Below are 21781 nucleotides of genomic sequence, written 5' to 3' on the forward strand. Positions count from 1 at the left end.
GTGTGTGCATTGTTGCGGTGTGTGTGTACCTCGGCGCACTGACACGTCGCTGCCCCCCCATAAACTTTCCTCCGCCGCTGCGCCCGCCCCCCCCCGCCGGGGCTCCCGCTCATCCCGCTCCGGGGCGGGGGGGTCCGGGCGCTAATCCCGCCGCCTCCCGCCCGGCGTCCTTGAAAGCGGCGCAGGTGTGGCAGCGCGCAGCGGGCGCCGGGCTCGCCCCAGCCCCGCTCCCATGGCCCGGGCTGCCCGGCGGGGGCCCGGACGCCGGGGTCCCCGCAGCTGACGGGGCCGGGGAGCGGCCCGGGGTCCCCCCCGCTGCTGGATGCGGGCAGCCCCCGGCGCCCCGCCGCGATGGGCGAGTGGACGATCCTGGAAAGGTTGCTGGAGGCCGCGGTGCAGCAGCACTCGACTATGATCGGCAGGTGCGCGGCGCGGGGGGTCCGGGGGGGCTGGTCCCTTCCCCCTCCAGCTCGGGGGGGGGCCGCTGGTCCCTTCCCCCTCCAGCTCGGGGGCGGCGGCCCCTTGCACCCTCCAGCTCGGGGGGGGGGGCGCTGGCCCCTTGCACCCTCCAGCTCGGGGGGGGGGCGCTGGTCCCTTCCCCCTCCGGCTCGGGGGGGGGCGCTGGCCCCTTGCCCCCTCCAGCTCGGGGGGCGGGGGGCTGGTCCCTTCCCCCTCCAGCTCGGGGGGGGGCTGGCCCCTTGCCCCCTCCAGCTTTGGGGGCTGGCCAGTGGAGAGCTGCTATGTAGGGGTGGTGGGGCAAGGAGCTGGGGCCAGGGTTGCTGGTTGTAGCAGCCGGGTGGGAATTGCCCAAATTACCCACCGGGAGAGCCCAGTGGGTCTGATGGTGAGAGCAGGAGGCTGGAGGGCTGGTGCTGGGCGCCAGGACTCCTGGGTTCTCTCCCAGCTCTGGGAGGGGAGTGGGGTCTGGTGGGTTAGAGCAGGGGGCTGGGAGCCAGGACTCCTGGGTTCTCTCCCAGCTCTGGGAGGGGAGGGGAGTGGGGGTCTGGTGGTTAGAGCAGGAGGGCTGTGAGCCAGGACTCCTGGGTTCTCTCCCCGGCTCTGGGAGGGGAGTGGGGGTCTGGTGGTTAGAGCTGGGGGGCTGGGAGCCAGGACTCCTGGGTTCTCTCCCCGGCTCTGGGAGGGGAGTGGGGGTCTGGTGGGTCAGAGCAGGGGGGCTGGAGGCAGAACCCAGGTTCTATTCTAGATACTGCCTTCCCCAGTGATCTTTAGCAAGTCCCATCCCCTCATGCTACCTCAGTTTCCCCCCTGTAGAATGCGGCTTTGGACCCTGGGGATGGGGGGTTGGCAGACAGCGTGCGGGGGATCCCGGCCAGGGGAGGTGCTATCGGTGTGTAGAACAAACCCTGCACTGCCGTGCAGTGGGTGGGTGGGTGGGGATATGGGGCTATGTGGGGGGTGGGGTGGGCGCCAGGGGTCCGACCGGGCAACCCCTCTGCCGGGTGGCAAGGAGCCGGTAGCCGCCCTCCCTGCGGGGCTGCGGCTCACTGCAGGGGGAGCCGGCCCGCTGCTCGCTCTCGCCAGCCCCTCCCGCGCAGGGCACAGTCCGACACTGCTGGGGAGGGCCGCAGGCCCCGGGGGCAGCGCGGCAGCCTGACCCCAGAGGTCAGCCAGGGACAACAGGGCACGGGGGGGCCCTGCTGCCCGGGAGGGGGGAGCAACCCCTTGCTCCAGCCCTAGCACAAAGCCACCAAGGTGGCAGGGCTGGGAGGAGGCTGCACTGGGGGGCTGAGGGGGCGGCTCTGGACGGGGCAGAGGGGGTGGGCGGAGCTGGGCGCTCAGGGCGGGAGGAGACAGAGGGAAAGGGGAGGATGGACGGACGGACGGGGGGACGCTGATTCCAGGCTGTGAGATTCCTGGGAGCACCTGTCTCACGTCAGCGGGGGCCATTCCCCAGCAGGGGCTGCCCCCCGTGTCACCATCATGCTGCCTGTTCCGGTCACCCCGGAGGGGCTGGGGCTGGGCCACGGGACCGTGTTGGCAGGCTGGGGACCCGGGCTGGGCCCATACAGTGTTTTAAGGCCCCTCGGCCAGATCGGGGCCGTGGTGAGCAGGAGGGTTCGGATGCGGAGGGGTTCCCGAGCAGGACTCAGTGGGGTGGGGCCTCGGCCCGTACCCCAGCCGCCCTCCCCAGCCTACGGTTCCCACCTCATGCTCATGGCCGGGCGGGCGGGTTTGGCCTCAGGACAGGACAAGCGCCCGCCAGATCAGAGCGGGGCTGAGCAGCCCGGGGGTCCCCTGGCATGTGCTGCAACAGACCCGTCAGCCCAGCTTGCGGGGCAGTCTGGGTGGGCGTTGTAGGTGTATCTACAGACCCCCAGCCGAGGCCAGGGGGGCCCCCGGCGCACCACAAAGACCCCCGGCCGAGACAGTCCCTGCCTGTCATGGGGTCCACTCACCGCAGGTGACGCTGCCTCCTGCCCGCTCGGGGGATTAGCTCTGATCAGGCAGCCCTGCTGTGGGACCATCCCGCCCCGCGGCCCCCTGGCTCCAGGAGCCGCAGCCTCCTCTTGGTGAGTCAGGCCTCTGGCCGGCTGTCTCCAGGGTTCCCCCTTCCTGGGGGGGTATCAGAGTCCCGCAGCCTGCCCCTTGCGGCACCACCTGTGTCACTCCACCAGCGGCTGGCAGGGGAGCCCGGGCCTTCCCTGCGGCCTGCTTCGGCTGCCAGCTCCCGGGCTTTATACAGGCCCCACCTGGCTCCTGCCCATCTGTGCCTCGTGTCTCTCAGCGCCGGTGTGGGGCGTACACCCCATCCCCCTGCCCCATAGTGCTCCCCGCCCAGGTAGACCGAGGAGCGATTGTTATACCCATTTTACAGCTGGGGAAACCGAGGCACGGAGCGTGTGCGAGCCACCTGAGGTGACTCGGTGGGTGTGTGGCCGCGCTGGGAACGGAAACCAGGCCTCCCGCGCTCCACCCCAGCACCAGGCGCAGCCCTGCTGCCCGGTAACGCTGCGCTCAGTTCCTCTCCACTGGGCCCAGGGCCAGGCCATGGGGGCAGGTGCGGGGCCGATGGGAGTGGGGAGCTGCAGGTGGCCCCAGCCTGAGTCAGGGCAGAACCCAGCGCATGGCAGCTGGCAGGGGCCCGGGGGGGGCCTGTTGCCCAGAACCGCTGGGGACAGGGAGGGCGCTGGGCTGGTGCAGACCCCGGGCCTTTCGCTCCAGGGAGGGAGGGGGCCACATGTGAGCCTGTGCCCGTCATCTGACTGATCAGCTTCCATTAAAGGGTCCCTGGGTGCAATGTATTGTGGGGGAGGGGTCTAGTGGTTAGAGCAGGGGGCTGGGAGCCAGGACTCCTGGGTTCTCTCCCCAGCTCTGTGACTACGTTCCTGGGTGGCCTTGTGCAAATTCCTGACTCAGTTTCCCTGCCTGTACGGGTCTAGCAGAGGCTGCGAGGATTGAGCCCCTGACAGGCGTGCGGCTCGCATTCCAGGCAGCCGGGGTGGTAGGGATGTGGTGGACCAGCTCTCCTGCCTGCCCAAGCAGCGTGTCAGTGGCACAGAAGGGCACGGCCGCAGGGTTAATGCCCTGGGACTCCAGGCTCTAATCCCTGCTCTGCCCTGATTCCCTGGGCACGTCCCTGCATCTCTCTGGGCCTCAGTTTCCCCAGCTGTAACGTTGGAGAATGATCTGCCCTTTGCTCAGACAGTGAGCAGTTTGGGGCAGGGACTGTCTCCTGCTGGGTCTGCGATGCCCGGTGCGACGGGGCCCTGATCTTGGCTGGGGTCTGGGCGGTGCCCGGCGCGACGGGGCCTTGATCTTGGCTGGGGTCTGGGCGGCGCCTGGCCCAAGGGGGAGGCCGGTCTCTTAAGGCCAGGAGGATGCTGGTTTCAGCCCTGTGGGGTTTGCGTGCGCTGCACACCGCCCCCCGCTGGTGGGCATGGGATGGCTCTGGCTCCACCGGTTCAAATCCCCACATGGGGTGGGCTGTGTCTTCCCGCTGGAGTGAACCCCCCGTGTGCTAGCTGAGGCGCTCCGCCCCAGAGGTAGCTGCATTTTAGGGGTGCAGGGTTGGGAGTGAAAGGCCCCAGGGAAAGGGGCAGCAGATGCATTTGCCACTGAGAATCAGGGACCGAGAGGTGCTGGCCCTTCTCCCCGCTCCGGCAGCTGGACAAAAGGTCAAGTGCATCAAACACCCTCCCAGAGCTGGGAGAGAACCCAGGAGTCCTGGCTCCCAGCCTCCCCCACTCTAACCACTAGCCTCCACTCCCCTCCCAGAGCTGAGGAGAGAACCCAGGCGCCCTGCCTGCCCTAAGTTCCCCGCCACCCGGGGCTCCCAGCGGAGCAGGGCCTGCTCCCCTCGCCGCGCCCAGCTGGGTCCCTCCTCTCTCCCCCCTGCAGGATCCTGCTGACGGTGGTCGTCATCTTCCGGATCCTGATTGTGGCCATCGTGGGCGAGACGGTATATGAGGACGAGCAGACCATGTTCATGTGCAACACCCTGCAGCCAGGCTGCAACCAGGCCTGCTACGACAAGGCCTTCCCCATCTCCCACATCCGCTACTGGGTCTTCCAGATCATCCTGGTCTGCACGCCCAGCCTCTGCTTCATCACCTACTCCGTCCACCAGTCGGCCAAGCAGCGGGACCGGCGCTACTCCTTCCTCTACCCGCTGCTGGAGAAGGACGCCCGGAAGGCGCGGAGCGTCAACGGGATCCTGGTGCACAACCCCGAGGGCTCGGCCAAGGAGGAACCCGACTGCCTGGAGGTCAAGGAGCTGCCCAGCACCCCCCGGCGCCCGCCCAAGAGCGCCAAGGTGAAGCGGCAGGAGGGCATCTCCCGCTTCTACATCATCCAGGTGGTCTTCCGCAACGCGCTGGAGATCGGCTTCCTGGCGGGACAGTACTTCCTGTACGGCTTCAACGTGCCGGCCATCTTCGAGTGCGACCGCTACCCCTGCGTCAAGGAGGTGGAGTGCTACGTCTCCCGGCCCACCGAGAAGACCGTCTTCCTGGTCTTCATGTTCGCCGTCAGCGGGATCTGCGTCCTGCTCAACCTGGCCGAGCTCAACCACCTGGGCTGGCGCAAGATCAAGACGGCCATCCGGGGCGTGCAGGCGCGGCGCAAATCCGTCTGCGAGGTGCGCAAGAAGGACCTCTCGGCCCTGGCCCAGGTGCCGCCGCTGGGCCGGACCCAGTCCAGCGAGTCCGCCTACGTCTGAGCCCCGGGGGCGGCCGGGGCCTCCCGCTTTACAATGCAAACGCCAGTGGGTGCTTCTCGAGCCACCCCTCCCGACCAGGGGGGGCTCAGCAGGTTTGCTCCAAGGGCTGAACGGGAGACACGACCCCCCCAGGATCCAGCTGGGGTGTGGGGGGGCTCCCGGCTCCAACTCACTTAAAAAATATATATTTATTGTTTCTCGGAGTCTTCCACCATGGTGCAAGCAGGGGGGCGGGGTCCTGGAACTCCCCCCCATCAGCCTTTTCCGGCCCTGGGATCAGCCAGGGGTGGGGAATATTTGGGGAGTGCGGGGGGTGTTTCTGCAGGGGGGGGGGCAGATCATGGCTCCCTGCTTTTCTCAGCCCTTGGGCTGACAATAAAAAGTATCGATGACCAGATGCAATTTTTAATAATTAAAAAATAAGCTGGGTGGTAGATGGAGCTGGGCTGCGGGAGACTCTCGGGGGGGGGGGGGGCTCTCCCCTGGCAGTCTGGCCCAGCCCGTCTCACATGGGCGAGGCAGGGCGACCCCAGGGAGGGGGGCAGACAGAGAAACGGGGTGAAATGCCCCTGGGTGGACAGCTCCCTGCTGCCAGCACCCCCCCCCCCCCGCTAGAGACGGGGGGCTTGTGGCTGGGAGATAGGACTGCAAAGGGGGAAATCCCAGCCCCCCCCCCCAAACAACCCCTCGGCCCTGCCTGGCTGGGGGAGGTGCCAGGGGCTGGTTCTGGCTCAGCGCCCGCTGCCAGTCCCAGGAACCTGCCTGCGGAGCAGCGTCGCAAGTCGTGGCCCCCCCGCCGGGATTTGCTGCCCTTAAGCTGCTCTGGGCTGGGACCATCTGGCCACATCCCCCCTCCCGGGCCCTGGGCACTTTGCATTTATTGGGGGGGGGGGGGGGGAAACCAGCCCCTGTAGATAATGGTCCGTCCCTTGGCCAGCACCGATCTCAAAGCACCGTGAGGGCGGTGCCGCCCCCTGTTAATATCATCCCCATTTACAGAGAGGGAAACTGAGCCACAGAGAGGGGGCAAGACATGGCCAGGATCACCCAGCAGGGCCAGGGATAGAACCCAGGCGTCCTAGTTCCCAGCCCACCCCCTCAACCCTGAGAGGCCCTCCCTCTTCCCGAGCTGGGGACAGAACCCAGGTGTCCTGGCTCCCAGCCCCCCCCCCCCCCGCTCTGTGCCCTCCCTTTAGTAATCCTCTCCGCTGCCTCCCCCTAAGCTGATCCCTCCCCCCCATGGCACTTTCACCTCTTAAGCCCCTCGCTGCCCTGAAGCTCCGGGTTGTTGAACAAAACAAACCCCCTCCCCCACCACCCCGCCGCTCAGCCCGGGGGGGGCGGCCATGCTGCTCCTGGGGGCAGAAATCACAAAGGGGAACAACCTCATGTGAGCCCAGCACTGACCCCAGCCGCCCGGTGACAGCCCCACGCTTAGCCATGGGCCTCCTGGAATGTCGTCCTAGGTTGTTTGTATGTGCCATGGCTGTGCCTGCTGGGGTGTCGTCGTTGGGTTGTGCGTGCTGCGGCTGTGCCCGCTGGGGTGTTGTCGTTGGGCTGTGCCTGTCACGGCTGTGCCCGCTGGGGCGTGGTCGTTGGGTTGTGCGCACGCCGCGGCTGTGCCTTTGGGGTGTTGTCATTGGGTTGTGCGTGCTGCGGCTGTGCCCACTGGGCTGTTGTCGCCGGGTTATGCGTGCTGAGGCCGGGGTGTTTTCGTTGGGTTGTGGCCGCTGGGATGTTGTCGTCGGGTTGTGCGCGCCACGGCTGTGCCCCCTGGGGTGTTATCAGGTTGTGCCCGGTGGGGTGTTGTCGCCGGGTTGTGTGTGCTGCGCGTGGGGTGTTGTCGCCGGCTTGTGGCCGCCGGGGTATTGTCGTCAGGTTGTGCGTGCCGCGGCTGTGCCCACTGGGGTGTTATCAGGTTGTGCCCGGTGGGGTGTTGTCGCCGGGTTGTGTGTGCTGCGCGTGGGGTGTTGTCGCCGGCTTGTGGCCGCCGGGGTATTGTCGTCAGGTTGTGCGTGCTGCGGCTGTGCCCACTGGGGTGTCGTTGTCTCGGCGCTGGGCAGCACCAGGAGGGGTCCAATGCAACTGTTATCGGCGGGTCTCTCGCCCCTACACCCAGCTCTCATCGCCCGGGGCCGGTTGTACACGGAGCCAGGGTTCATCACGCCCCAACCACAGCCCCTGCCCATGGCCAGCACCTGGCCCCCACTGGGGGGAGATGGTGACCCCTGGGGGTGGGAAGAGGGATGAAGGGAGGGGCAGCGGGTATCAATCCCATGAGGACAGGAGGCAGGGGGGGACACCAGGCCAGAGCCCCCTCCCAGGCCTGAGGGGGGGGGGGGAAGGTGGGTGTAGCCAGCCAGATGGGTGGTCCCAGGACCTGCCCCCATTGGGATCCCACATTGCCCCTTGTGCTGGGATCACGGGGGGGGAGGAGGGGAAGAACATGACAGCGCCAGGTGAGCAGGGACCTGGCACCGTGGCAAGAGCATCCCCCCCGCCCCCCCTGCTTGTTCATTAGCACCCACGAGGTGACACCTCATTCCCAGTCACGCCTCTATTAATAACCACCAGAGTGTGGGCAGAGCAGGGCACGAGGAAGGGGCTGGGAGCCAGGACTCCTGGGTTCTCTCCCCGGCTCAGGGAGGGGAGTGGGGGCTAGTGGTTAGAGCAGGGGGCTGGGAGCCAGGACTCCTGGGTTCTCCCCAGCTCTGGGAGGGGAGTGGGGGCTAGTGGTTAGAGCAGGGGGGCTGGGAGCCAGGACTCCTGGGCTCAATTCCCATCACCTCTTTTCTGATCTGTGCACTTGGCCAGGACACATGCGCCCCCCCTCTGGCATCTGAGCGTCCCATCGTCTCCCCCCGGGTGCAGGGAACCCCCTCCCTCCTAAGCCCCCCAGCCCAGGGACAAGACCCCCAGCCTGCCGGACCGCCTGGGCACGAAGCTAGAGGCTGCAGCTGGCTGGGGTGGGCGAGGCAGCCTGCCCCCTCTGGAGCCCCCCGCCCCTGTGCATCGGGGCTAGCATGACCCCAGGGGGAGAGCCCCCCCAGTGCATGGGGCTCGGTCCCCAGGAGTCCCTGCCCAGCGCTGGCCAGGGGGAGCTGGGCCCGGCCCCCCCCGGTGGGCAAAGGGTCGCCAGGCCAGGCTGGGGCTGTTTCTATTTCGGTGGCAGCTGGGAGGAAGTCGTGGTCCACGACATCGAAACTGCATTAGGTGGCCTGAATTATGCATGGGAGCCGGGATGCTGAGTCAGCACGTCCCCCAGAGCCAGCTGCTGCGGGCGCCGGCAGGGGAGCGGAGCTGGCCAGGGAGATCCCCTTGCTGGTGGAGGGGGGCAGCGTGGGGGTGGGGTCACCCCGGGCAGCAATAGACCCCCCCCAAAGCTAGAAATCTTCAGCCACTGTCCCCTGGCCAGGGGAGGGCCCTGGGTCCATGAAGCAGACTGGTAGCATGATGGGGGAAACTGAGGCAGAGAGGGGGGACGTGGTCACATGTGACAGGGATATAACCCAGGAGTCCTGGCTCCCAGCCCCTCCCCGCTCCAACCACTGACCCCATTCCCCTCCCAGAGCCAGGCAGTGGTTTGTTATTGTAGGGTCTTCTGTAACAAACAAGAGGCTCCCAGCAGTTCAGGGGCTAACCCCAGCCAAGCAGCTCCTGGCAGGGCCACGCCCCACAGCTCCGCAGGGTCCAGGGGAAGGAGGATCCGGCCGGGAACCCAGATCTGCCAGCTTCTGTCCTCTCCCCCCCTCCCCCCCCCCCGACCTCAGCAGGAGCCCGGGGGAGATGCCGAGGGGTCTCTGTGCTTTCAGACGGGGTGTATGGCAGGATGGGGGCTTCACTGAGAGCCAGGACTCCTGGGTTCCTCCAGCAGCTCTGGGGCTGGGCCAGAATGGTCCACTCAGCGGCAGAGCCGGGGAGAGAACCCAGGAGTCCTGGCTCCCAGCCCCCACTCCCTCCCCCGGCACGAGCTCTCGGGAGGGGCAGAGAGGAGCTGACGGGCAGTTGCCGCGGTGGGAGCTGTGAGCCAAGCGGCCTCCACAACAGTTGGGGGGGGGGGGGGGGAAGCGGAGACTCTGTCCTGAACAGAAGCCAGATGTTGCTAAACCAGGCGCATCTAATCACAGCACTGGCGCCCTGCCAATGCCAGCCCCGTGGTGCCAGCGGGCAGCCGCCATCCAGCCCTGGATCGCAGCCACGCCGAAACCGGGCAGCCGGCCCCCAGCTCCCCAGAGGGACCCACTGCCCCACATTCCCCCCCCCCCAATATTAACGCCAAGACCCCAGCCTCACGCCACAAGCCCTCGGCAGGTGCCCAGAAGGGGGGTCGAGGCAGGACGCGGGGGGTGCTAGGGGCCCAGGCAGGCAATGAGGAGCCGGAGCGACGGGAGATGCCCAGGGCTTTAATGAGATCGTTGGTACAACCGGCCAGCGCCGGGCGCAGCGAGGAGCCGAGGGGGGTCAGGCCTACAACCTGCAATGCAAAGCAGAGGGCGGTTACGGGGTGCAGCCGGGGGGGGGGGGGCAGGAACGGGGTATTCAGGGAATCTGCTGCTGGTGAAATCCCAGAGACCGAAGCCTTTATCCCCAGAACGGGGTAACCCCAGAGAGAGGGGCAGCCCTGCCCCCATCTCCACCCCCACCCAGCGCCCCCAGCCCATGGGTCCCCCCATAACCCCACTCACGTGACTTCGCGGAAGGCCCTCTTCTCCACGTACTTCAGCCGGTATTTCCTCTTGAACCTGGGGGGGCGACGGGGACGGGGGGGTTAGTTCCCAGCCACAAGGAACGGGGTACAGGCCCCTCAAACAAACCCACCGAGTGGGGGAGGGACCCAGGATGGGCCCTGCCTGATTCCCCCCCCCCCCCACTAATCCCCTCTGCTCCCTAGAGCCCTGGAACCCCCCTCCCCCCCAAAGCCAGAGCCTGATTTGGAACCTGTGGGGGAGGAGCCCGTCCCCCCCCCGCCCCCCCCCCCAGTGCTGGGTCCAGCAACTCAATGCCCCACGCATGGCTAGAGACGCCCGCGCTGCCCAAACCATCCCAGGGCATCAGCCAACGGGTAGAGAACCCCCCCCCGGCCACGTGGGGGTCAGGAGTCTCCTGCCAACCTCCCCCCTCGCAGAGCAGGCCCAGGCTGCCCGGGGCCCTGCGCCCCCCACTCACTTGGCGCGTTCCCTGGGCTCGATCAGGTTTCTTTTCTGCAGGCTCTTGAAGCGGTCGCGCAGGACGCTGCCCTCGGGCTGAGCGAGAGACGGGCAAAGCCGGTCAGAGCCGGGGGGCGTCAGTCTGTGCCTGGCTCAGGGGAGGCTGCCCCTCACCCCAGCCTCAGGGCCCGGCACAGGGCTGGGATGCCCCCCCAACAGAGCTTCAAGAGGCAGCGTGGGGGGAGGGGGGGACCCTCAGAGCAGCCAGATGGGGAGACCGAGGGAGCGGATGGCCCCCCTGGAAGAGTTAAAGCGCTAAGCCACCCCCCTTCAGCCCCTCCCCTGCTGCCGCCCCCTCTCCCACTGCCCCAGGCCACGGGGCAGAGAGGAAGCCGATTCCTGTCCCACCAGACACTCCATCGGCTGAGGTGGGGGAGCAGGGGGGGCATGGGGCCATCCGTGGGCACCCCTCATTGAACAACGGGCTATAAACTCATGCTTCAGGGCAGGAGCCAGCTGCCAGCCACGGGGGTCAGGCAGGAATTGCCTCTGCGGGCAGGTTATCCCATAATCATCCACTGGGGGGCACCTGGCACCAGCCCGTCAGAGGCTGGGACCGGACTCGACGCACAGGACACGGTGCCCACTGCCGATTGGGTCACTGGCCTGTCTGTCTGCACGGGATGAGGAGGCGGCTACGTCTGGTGCCCTCAGTCCCCAGGTCCTTCCCCACTGGGCAGGGCCCGGGAAACCCCGGGTGACCTTCACATTCCCAGCATGCAGTGCTGCGAATCCTCGTAGCGCAAGGATGGGTCTCATCACGGGGCACCAGCGTCTGCTCCACCCCCCGAAACACCGAACCCCGGGGGCACCGACAGCAGCCCAGGCGCCAGGGAGATGGCCGCTGGCCCGGGCACCCACCTTCAGCGTCCGCAGGGACTCGGCCAGCTCCGTGCTCAGCTGCACCTCCAGGTCGGGGTCTTCGTATCTGCCGGAGAGAGACCCCGGGGGGGGGGGGGAAGGGTTAGAAGAGGAGCAGCCCCCCCACATGCGTGCCCTGAAAACAGCCCCTGCCGGAGCCCCCTTTACGTGCCAGCTCCCTACACCCGCTTCACCCCAGGGCCCCCTTCCTCCCCTGCCCAACACCCCTGGTTCCCGGCGCCCCTTCCTCCCCTGGCCCAGCTCCCCGCATCCCCCGGCTCCCTTTATACCCCCGCCCAGCACCCCCAGCTCCCTTTATACCCCCGCCCAGCACCCCCAGCTCCCTGTTGTACCCCTGTATGACACCCCCCTTTAGCCGTCCCCTGCATACCCTGCCCTGACCCCTCTCCCGGGTCCCCAGGGGTCCAAGACCTGGGAAATCCCCGCCCCTTCCCCACCGGAGAGCCGTGCCCATGTGCCCGCCACGCTCAGAGAGACAGGCCCCCCCGCCGCTCACTTGAGCCTGCCCAGCCGCCGGGGCTTGGTGGCCTCGGCCCGTCTCTTCGCCAGCCGCGCCCGCCTCCGGCGCAGCAGCTCGGCCTCGCGCCGCTTCACCTGCAGCCGGATGGAGCGGAGCTGGAAGAGCTCCTGCCGCCGGCACCGTGCCGCCTTCTCGCCCAGCCGCCGGGCCTCCTGCAGGGACCAGACCGGGTCAGATCAGGTGTGGCGCTGCCCCCCAGCCCCCGCTCCAACCGCTAGCCCCCACTCCCCTCCCAGAGCCAGGGAGAGAACCCAGGAGTCCTGGCTCCCAGCCCCCCCAGCCCCCGCTCTAACCACTAGACCCCACTCCCCTCCCAGAGCCGGGGAGAAAACCCAGGAGTCCTGGCTCCCAGCCCCCCCTGCTCTAACCCACTAGACCCCACTCCCCTCCCAGAGCTGGGGATAGAACCCAGGAGTCCTGGCTCCCAGCCCCCCCGCTCTAACCACTAGACCCCACTCCCCTCCCAGAGCTGGGGAGAGAACCCAGGAATCCTGGCTCCCAGCCCCCCTCCTCTAACCACTAGACCCCACTCCCCTCCCAGAGCTGGGGGGGAACCCAGGAGTCCTGGCTCCCAGCCCCCCCGCTCTAACCACTAGACCCCACTCCCCTCCCAGAGCTGGGGAGAGAACCCAGGAGTCCTGGCTCCCAGCCCCCCCGCTCTAACCACTAGACCCCACTCCCCTCCCAGAGCTGGGGGGGGGGAACCCAGGAGTCCTGGATCCCCCCGCTACCAGTGCTGCATCTCCCCATAACCAGCTGCTAACGACTGCCCCGCCCTTGTGCCCCCCCCAGAGGACCCCAGTGTGGGGTGGGGGGGCGAGCTGGGCTGAGCCGGCGCAGGGAGCAGATGGCCGCAGCCGGGCGCAGCAGATGGCCCCGCGCTGCAGCGCCGAGAATGAAGCTCGCTCTGGCACGGGGCCCGGGAGGCCGCGGACAAGCCGCTTCTCAAGGGCGATCTGCAGCCCCAGGGGGATCGGGGACCTGCCCCCCTGCGACTCCCCTCCCGGGGAGCCTGGCCCAGGGTATCCCCAGGCAATGGCGGGGGGCTCGCCCCAGACATCCTGCCCCATGGGATCATGGCAGAGGGCACCGGCCAGCTGCCATCCGCCGGTTGCTATTGACCAGGGCTGGATTACACCAGGGAGCGTATCCCAGCCCCCCACGCAAGCGGAAACCAAAGGGAATTAGGCACCAGGAATTTGGCTTCCTTCTCCCTTCTGCGCTGCTGCTCCGTTTTCTTCTCACGCAGGGGGGCCAGAGGTGGGGGGGGCCCGGGGGCTGGGGGCTGATCGGGCGCCTCTTCCTCGCCCCCCTCGTCAGCCGACTCCTCGAGCAGCCCCTCGCACTGCTCCCGGAAGGCCGTCTCCTGCAGGCAGAGCAAGCAACGGCTGTGAGACAGGGACGGACACTCGGGGAGGGGAGCAGGGCCTAGGGGTTAGAGCGGGGGGGGGAGCCAGGACTCACCCCCCAGTTCTCTAGGGAGCTTCGCGGAGGGGGGAGACGCTTGACCCCGAGCCGCCAAGGCTGCTGGGACCCTGGGGGCGTTGCGGGGAACCCCGGAGCTCCCCAGCCCGGCGGGGGTGGGGAACGTGGTACTCAGTGACTGGCACCGCAGGGCATCGGGGCCGCCCGCAGCGACCGGGAACAACAGGGCCCCTCCCTGGGCAGAGGCTGGGGGTTCCCCAGTGCGGGGGCGGCTGGGCGGGATTCCAGACAGTGTCCTGCGGGCCGACCCGGCCCCTTAAAGTGATTACCTAAGAGGATAAATATAGCGGATGGGTGGGTGGGGGTGGGGAAGCCGCCAGCCAAGGACGGGGGAGGGCTGGGCACGTGCCCCTGCACCTCCCGACTCCCAGGCTAGGGGGCAGGACGGGGGGGCTGGCCGTGTCCCCGCTGCACCTACAGCCTGGGGGGCCCCAGAGCCCCCCCCAAGCCGGCTCGGCATTGCCTGCTCCCCAGCCTGGCCGGAACGCTGCCCCCCATGGGCTCTCACCTGGGTGGGGGCCTCGGCCGCCGTGGGGAAACGCAGCTGCCTCTCCAGCTTCTCCTCGGCCTTCTGCCGCCTGAGCTCCACCTCGTGGGCCTGGAGCAGCAGCGCCTGGGGGGAGACGCGGGGTCAGCGGGAACAGCCCCCCATGCTCCCCCGGGACCCACCCTTGCACCCCCACCTCAGCAGGGCCCTGGAACCCCCCATGCGCCCCCACCTCAGCAGGGCCCTGGAACCCCCCATGCGCCCCCACCTCAGCAGGCCCCTGGAACACCCCCCCCCACATAGCCCTCCCCCCAGCCCTAATCACCATGGGGCAGGAAAGCTGCCCCCCCAAGTCCAGAGTGGGGCCGCAAATCACACCTCCCCCCACAGCCGCTCCATTCCCAGCATGCACTGCTGCAAACGCTCCAGGGGCAGGCTGAGCAGGGGGGCAGCCCCCTGCCCCCTACCTGGTGGGCCTGGAACGTGGGGTTGTAGGACCCCCCCGCGGGGATGACTTCCACGGCCGGCAGCTCCGACGGCTTCTTCTCCAGCCTGGCGGGGCGCTGAGGAGAGAACGCGGGTGAGCCGGGAGGGGAGGGAAGGGTCTGTCCCCCCCACCCCCCGTCGTGTGCCCAGGGGGTCCGTGCCCACCCCCAGCAGGGCCCCCCGCACTCACCCGCACTCTCTGCTTCTTGGTCTGCTCCAGGAACCAGGCGTCCTGCCCAGCCAGCGGCCGGTCCAGCGGGTCTGCCGAGAGAGCGGCACCGTTACCACCAGCCCCACAACGGTACCACCCACGGAGACGGCGGGGCCTAGGGGTCAGAGCGGGGGCCACCAGGACACCTGGGTTCTATCCTAGCTCTGGGAGGGGAGTGGGGTCAAGGGGGGTGGGGGAAGGGGGGCTGGGGAGCCAGGACTCTGGGAGGGGGGTGGGGTCTAGTGGTTAGAGCAGGGGGCTGAGAGCCAGGACTCCTGGGTTCTCTCCCAGCTCCGGGCGTGGGGTCTGGTCCACGCAGAGGGGAGCTGGGGTGACACCACCTTCCCTAAGCGGGAGCTGGGTCTTTACCAGGCTTTGAAATCCAGAGAGACCTGGGGAGGGTCCCCCACGCTCCCCCCCCCCGGTATTCCCAGCTCTGATGAGCTCTGGGGAGCATCCCAGCCGGGCAGGGGACTCGAGACTAGGCCACTTGGGGCGATCAGCAGCCACCCTCGAAGTGGGGCGGGGGGAGGGGGCTCCATTTGTGTGATGAGTTTCCTGGGTCTCGGGCAAACCCCCAGCAAGCAGGTGCCTGCAGCGGCCAGGCCTGGGCCCCAGTGGGAGCACTGAGCGCCAGCGCCGGAGGGCAGAGCCCGGTGGATCAGGCCCCCGGGTACGGAACAGAACCACCCCACCCCACAGCTGGGGGTTGTACTGAGCTTAACCAAAGTCACCCCCAAAGATGGGAAACCGTGAATCTGGGCCGGCTTCAGGCTAGAACCCAGGAGTCCTGGCTCCCAGCCCCCCTGCTCTAACCACTAGACCCCACTCCCTCCCAGAGCTGGGGATAGAACCCAGGAGTCCTAGCTCCCAGCCCCCCATTCTAACCACTAGACTCCACTCCCCTGCCACAGAGGTTCCCTGCTTACTTGTGTCCGACCAGATGTCGTAGAAGCCCCCAGCCGGCTCGGCTCCCGCACCCTGGCCATGCGAGGCCTCTGCTGTTGCTGGCCGTGCTTTCTGCAGCCGGGCCTGGAGGAGGCGCTGCTCTCGGGGCACCACGCCCCGCTCTGCCAGCTTCTCCCGCAGCCGCTGCTTCCGTTTCAGCTTCTTCCCGTTGGGGACCTGGTGGGCCAAAATGCTGCCAAGGGGAGTGGGACAGGATGAGGGCGGCTTAGGCCTCTGGGCCAGCAGGGGGCACTTGGCCTCCCTTGGTGTGAGATGGACATATACCCCCCCAGTGCCAGGGATAGAACCCAGGCGTCCTGGCTCCCAGCCCCCTGCTCCAACCACTAGACCCACTCCTCTTCCAAACCCAGCACCCCCGCTTCTGCATTGCTATTATCCCAGTTTTGCCAATGGGGAAACTGAGGCACGAAGTGCTGAGACTTGCCCAGGGTCCCCCAGAGAACCACCCATGACCCACGTGGGGACGGCTCCCCAGCCCAGCACGCTACAGTCTACACACGGGAGAGACAGAGAGCCACCGATACCGTCCCACCAGCCCAGCCCCCGCCCCGGGCGGGACACTCACTCTTTGGGAGCGGGCACCTTGGAATCCGGCTGCAGGATGAGGTCTATCCGCAGGGGCTTCTCTCTGCCTTGGTTCAGCTCCCGGTCTGGGGCGAGGAGGGGAGACACGGATGGGCGGGTGGCCACATGCTCTGCAGCACCCCGGGGACGCAAGGATGCCCCAAATGGCATTGCCCCCCCGCCACGGAGTATTGCGTCTCATCAATCCCCCCCCCCCTTTCCCTGGCACTCACCGTCTGTGGAGCTCACAGCGCCATTTTAACAATGGGGAAACCAAGGCACCAAGAAGGGGTCACCCCACAGCAGGGTTTGGGATTAGAACCCAGGAGTCCCGACTCCTAGTCGAGCGCTCTACTCACTAGGCCCCCTGGCTTCCCAGTATCTTGTGGGATTCCTACACCCAGCCCTTAGTGCGTCCGGCCGCTCCCAGCGCTTTCTCCAAGCAGCCCCCCCCGGTTCGCTATGCGTGATGAGCGACTCACTACCGACCCACGGCAAAGCTTCCTCAAGCTGCTTGTGATTTTGTGGGCCCCCGATTCCAGATGCCTTAGGGGGCTTGACGTTCAGGCTGTGCTGAGTCCCCCCACCCCCCAAGGCACCCCGTGAAATCACATGTCGCTTCGGAAGGCCTCGGCCTGCAGCTGCCGCAAGCCAGAGGGGAAGGTTACGGTAGCATCTAGAGATCTCAGTGGAGATCAGCGCCAGGCGCTGCACGCAGCCCCTGCCAGCGACAGAAGGGGAAACTGAGGCATGCAGACAAGGGGACCCCCACAGCACTGGCTAACTCCCCCCCACTCCCTCACCTTTCTCCTCACTCCCCGTGTCCAGGAAGAAGAGGCTCTCGTCCGGCTTCTCGGCCACCAGGCCCCTGGGGAGCGAAGGGGAGAGATGCCCCGTTACTCCCACATGCTGGGGAGGGACCAATGAAGCCCCGATCCCCTCAGCAGGTCCAAAATGCCCCCCCCAGTCCGGACCATAGGTGCCCACCCACCTCACAGCTCCCCACTTCTCATCCTCGCTCTCAGACCCGACGCCCAAGGGCCCCCCCATCAACTCTCCCCTAGCCAGCCCCCCTTTTCTCCTCTCCAAATTCTACCCATGTCCACCCCTCTCGCTAGACCCTCCCCAGTCCTACACCCCCCCCCCACGCTTCTGGGCCCTCTTGACACCCCTCAGCAGCCCCCCCCCCCCCGGCACCTATGAGGATCCTTGAGGTCTCCCACCCCCCTTTGCCCCCAGATTCTCCATCACCCCAAACCCATGAGATCTTCTCCAGCTTCCCCCTTTCATGTAGCCTACCTTCCCCGACACCCCCCCCCCCAGGACCCCCTCACATCCCACACCAGTGCCTATCACCCAATCTCTTACCAGGAGCCCCCCCAGCTCACCCCACAAGGCCTCCCCACACCCCCCCCAATACTCATCCCCAACAATCACGGTCTCGCCCCGGCCCCTCACCCCGCCAGGGGCCCCCCAATTCTCTCCCATTCCCAGGGCTCCAACTTCCTCCCTTCTCTGCCCCAATCCCCCCACCCTGCCCCCTTTCCAGCCCCCACCTCCTCCTGCCCCCACCTCGTCTTCCTCCCAGGACCCCTCAGCCTGCCCAAACCCTCCACCCCCACTCCCAGCTCCCCCGTCCGAGCCCCTTCTCCCAGGCCCCCCACGGCCCTCACTCCCTCCCCCCTCGGTCCCCTCTTCCTCCCAAGTCCCTCCCACCCCTCATCGCCCCCCAGCGCCCCACATTCCCCCCGCCCCCCCACTCCCCTCATCACCCCTGTGCGCCCCCCATTGCCTCCCCACTCCCCTCCGGCGCCCCCCTACTCCCCCCAGCTCCCCTCCTTGCCCCCTGGAGCCCCCTCCCACTGCCGCCCTCCTCCTCCCCTCATCACCCCCCCGGGCGCCCCCCCTCGCCCCCGCCCCTCACCCGGCCGCGCGCTGCTGCAGCCCCACGTCCTCCAGGAAGGCGCCCAGCTCCCGGCCCAGCTGGGCCTCGGGCCCCCGCCATCGCTTCCAGCTTTTCTTCCGGTTGCGGCTGCCCCGGGCCCGCCGCTTGCCGGGGGCGCCGGGATCGCGGGACCCGGCCCGGAAGCCCAGGAAGCCCGAGGCGGCCGCGCCGCTGCGAGCCTCCGTGGGCGCCGCCATCTTGGTAAAGGAAGGAAACGCAAGGCCGGAAGTGCCGGTTAAACTACTTCCGGCTGGCCCCGCCATCTTGGTATAGGAGAAAGATGAGGGCGACGGCGGAGGGTTTTTATCCGCAGATTCCACACTCCCTCAAAAAAAAAAAAAAAAAAAAAATCCCCGCCTTCCATGGCACCACCGCCCCCTCTTCCGGACAATGGGAACCCGGACTAAGGGACGATTAATTTTTTGGTCGCTGGATTGGTATCGGAATCAGCAGATTCGACAGCCAAGCCCATCTCTGGAGACGCTGAAGAGGCCCGGCAGGCTGCGCAGGGGGCAGATGTGGGGCTGGGGGCGGGCGCTAGTAAGTAACATCTGGAATAGGGCGGGGAATAATGGGGCTGTCATTGCACCTCCCAGCCTGAGCCCCTTCCCAGTTACATAGGTATCAATCCAGTTTCACACCCCTCCCTACATTTCCCGCTGGGCATCCAGATTCCCGGGTGCAAATCCAGATTCATCCCCAGGTTCCCTGGTGGGAATCCAGATTAATACCCCTGATTCCTGTGTGCAAATCCAGATTAATACCCCAGATTCCCAGGTGCAAATCCAGATTCCCCCCCGCCCAGGGTGACCAGAGGTCCTGATTTTATAGGGACAGTCCCGATATTTGGGGCTTTGTCTTATATAGGCTCCTATTACCCCCCACACCCTGTCCCGATTTTTCACACTTGCTGTCTGGACACCCTCCCCCCGCACATCGATTTCCCGTTGTAAATCCGGGTTCCGTTCTCCGTGTAAATGCAACTTCACAATTCACTCTCCAGTCAGCCACGAGGGGGCAGGACCACCCCACTGGTGCCGCTCTCCTAGGGCTGGGCTTTGGGTGGGGCCCTGCCCGGGGCTGTGATTATATTTTTCCTGCCCCTCGTTAATGGTCGAACCGTTTTCATCAGAGATTTTCCACATTTGGAAATGAAGAGAGGAGGATCCACCACCTCCCACCCACGATGCCTGATTCCCTTCTCACTGACCCAGCGTAACTCCCCGGGCGCCGATTCCCGTCTGCCTGACTCCGGTGTAAATCAGGAATGCAGGGTGGCGCTGGCTGGGTTGGCTGGCACTGACGGGGGCCGTGTCTCTGGCAAGGCAAGGGGGGCACGGTGTGCTGGGGGGGATCTGCAGGTGGTGTGTAAAAACTAGAGAGCGGGTGTCCCCCCACAGAACCGCCTGGCTGCACACAATGGGGTCAGGGCTGCAGGTAGTAACAGGACATTGACAGTGTGAATCCCCCCACCCCCAAAATCACATGCACACACACACACACACACAAAACTACTTCCAGCTGGTCCCACCAGAACATGCACACACAAAGCACAGAACACATGCGCACAGACCCACACAACATGCACATACAAAACACATACATAAACAAAACACATGCATAACATGCACACACAAACAAACACACACAAAAAACATGCACACACAAAATATGCACACGCAAAACATACATAATATGCAAATACAGCACATGGCCATACAAACCACATGCACACAAACCACAGCACAAGGACAGATGCACACACAACACATGTGCGCACCTACACACACACTGCTCAGCCTCTTCAGAAGCAGTGGATCCACACACACCCCGCCCTGGCTGCTTGCTGTTTTCTTTTAATAAGCTGAGGCTTGTCCTGGCCTAACCCACAGCTGTTTTCCAAAGCGAGGGTGGCCCTTCTCCCCACTGGGGCCTGCATCTGCCAGCACTGGGGTGGGTGTGTGGGGGTGGCACGGAAGGGCGGGGCTGCCCTTTCCCCCCACACGTGTGTTTCACATCCAGACGGGGCTCTTGAAAACTGTAACTACTGGGGCGGAAAATCCAGAGAACGGGGTCTAAAGGGAATGAATGATGGAGCTGTGGCTAACGCACAGGACTCCTCGGTTCTGTCCCCAGCTCTGGGAGGGGAGTGGGGTCTAGTGGTTAGAGCAGGGGGCTGGGAACCAGGATTCCTACCTCTGACTATCCGTGTGTCCTTGGACAAGACCCCCCTTCCCCTTCTCTGTGTCTCATTTTCTGCTCCAACCCGGCGTCCTTTATCTGGGGGTCAGGGCCCGTGTGTGCCCAGGGCCATGACTGAGCAAGGCTGGGAACGTGGCCGAGCTGGAGGGGACTCAGCGGGGTGAAAGGGACCAGAGGTGCCTCTTGGCTTTAGCTTCCATCCCCCGCTGGCCCCAAGGGAGGCACTGGCAGGGTCCTGGGATGGGGATGGAGGGTTTGGAACCCCTCCCCCCCCGACACACACACACACACACACACACACACACACACACACACTTTCCGCTGCATGGACACCCCTGCACTCCCCGCCGGCCCGGCCCTCCCGTTTTTCCCAAGCCACGCTGAGGAATGCAAGTTTCCCTTGGCCAGGGCTCCTGGGTCCTGGCAGCCACCCAGGGGGGTGAGTCACCGGCCAGAGATGCGCGCTCCACCCTGTAGTGCAAAGGTGAGGAGGGAGCTGAATACACACACACACCCCCGGGAACACTGCCTGTGCCGGACAGTCTGTTCCCGGGGCGGCTCCCCATCATCGGGGCTGCAGGCTCGTCCATCCCCCAGCCCAGCCTCATCCCGCTCCTGCCCAGGGGTCTCCACACTGCCCAGGGGATGGCCGATCGGGAGCCGGGGAGCAGCCTCCCACCCCCCAACTAGCTCCTGGGGACCCCACCTGGGGGCTGAGAATCTGCCCACAATGCACAGCCGCCCCCCTTGCCCCCCATCCTCCCCCTCTGCCAGGGGGGTTCGGATCAGTGAGGGGGGAGGCAGGATACCAGGGTGGATGGGCCCAGTGGTGGCAGGGACGGGGAGGGGGAGGAAGTGGGGGGCGGGAATGCCGGGCAAGGCAGGCCACTGGGCTGATCGGGGTGAGGGGGGTACCTGGCTGACGGGCCCCAGGGCTGGCGCAGGACAGCAGGATCCAGAAGCAGAGGGCCAGGCCGCGGGCTGCTAGCCCCACTCCGATTCCACGCGGCGGCCGGCTCCGGGGCCGAGCATCAGGGGCCACATCAGTGGGTAAATGCGAGATCTCTTTATTGCAGAAGGACCGATATCAATACAGCCCCGGGGGCAGAGGAGACGACGCACAGAGAGTCCTGGAGCCCGGCTCGCACACACCGAGGGGGAAAGACCTCCTGGGGCTTCAGCTGGGCTCAGGCCGCGCGTTCCCCGCAATGGGCCAAGGCCAGGTCCCAGCCGTATCTGACCCTAGATCCGGAGGGACTGTAACGACCGAGGCTGGGAGAGAGACGGGGCTTGCAGGGGGAGCCCCCCAACCTGGTCACCTGACCAGCGCTGCATTAGCCCCCCTCATCCCTCCGACCACTATCCTGCCCCCGGGATGGGGAACCGAGGGCCTGAATCTCAGTTGCCCCATCCGAGCACTTGGGGATGGGATGGCCGGGGGGCAGCTGGTGTAAAGTAGAGCGGCTTCAGGGCTGCTGTGACCCATGCTCTGCCCCCAATAGGCCCTGGTTAAACCGCAGAGTAAATGAGCGTTTTGCCATAACAATACCAAGGAGCTGCCCCCCCCAGCGCATGGGAGGGGGGAGCAGTGGGGTGTGTCGGGGGCATGAAGCGCAGGGTGGCTAGTCTGATACACGGGGTCAA

At 66.5% G+C, this 21781-nt stretch overlaps 2 protein-coding genes across 2 annotated transcripts; one reads left to right on the forward strand and one right to left on the reverse strand.

Annotated features, from left to right (window-relative positions):
* Positions 1-351: 351 nt before the first annotated feature.
* Positions 352-5179, forward strand: LOC135892963 (gap junction delta-2 protein-like). The gene is made up of 2 exons (XM_065420747.1): positions 352-422; positions 4360-5179. Exons 1-2 carry the CDS (start codon positions 352-354, stop codon positions 5177-5179), a joined length of 891 nt encoding a protein of 296 aa, XP_065276819.1.
* A 4383-nt stretch (positions 5180-9562) lies between these two features.
* Positions 9563-18132, reverse strand: NOP53 (NOP53 ribosome biogenesis factor). Its single transcript, XM_065421083.1, has 13 exons — positions 17915-18132; positions 16794-16858; positions 15992-16076; positions 15387-15598; positions 14437-14507; positions 14228-14323; positions 13782-13886; positions 12981-13154; positions 11765-11940; positions 11248-11314; positions 10346-10422; positions 9865-9921; positions 9563-9653 (listed from the first exon to the last, which is right to left on the reverse strand). The coding sequence occupies exons 1-13, from the start codon at positions 18130-18132 to the stop codon at positions 9647-9649; spliced, it is 1410 nt and encodes a 469-aa protein (XP_065277155.1). The 3' UTR covers positions 9563-9646.
* Positions 18133-21781: the final 3649 nt, after the last annotated feature.

The sequence above is a fragment of the Emys orbicularis genome, chromosome 21 (assembly GCF_028017835.1).
Source record: "Emys orbicularis isolate rEmyOrb1 chromosome 21, rEmyOrb1.hap1, whole genome shotgun sequence".
In the NCBI taxonomy this organism is placed as follows: Eukaryota; Metazoa; Chordata; order Testudines; family Emydidae; genus Emys; species Emys orbicularis.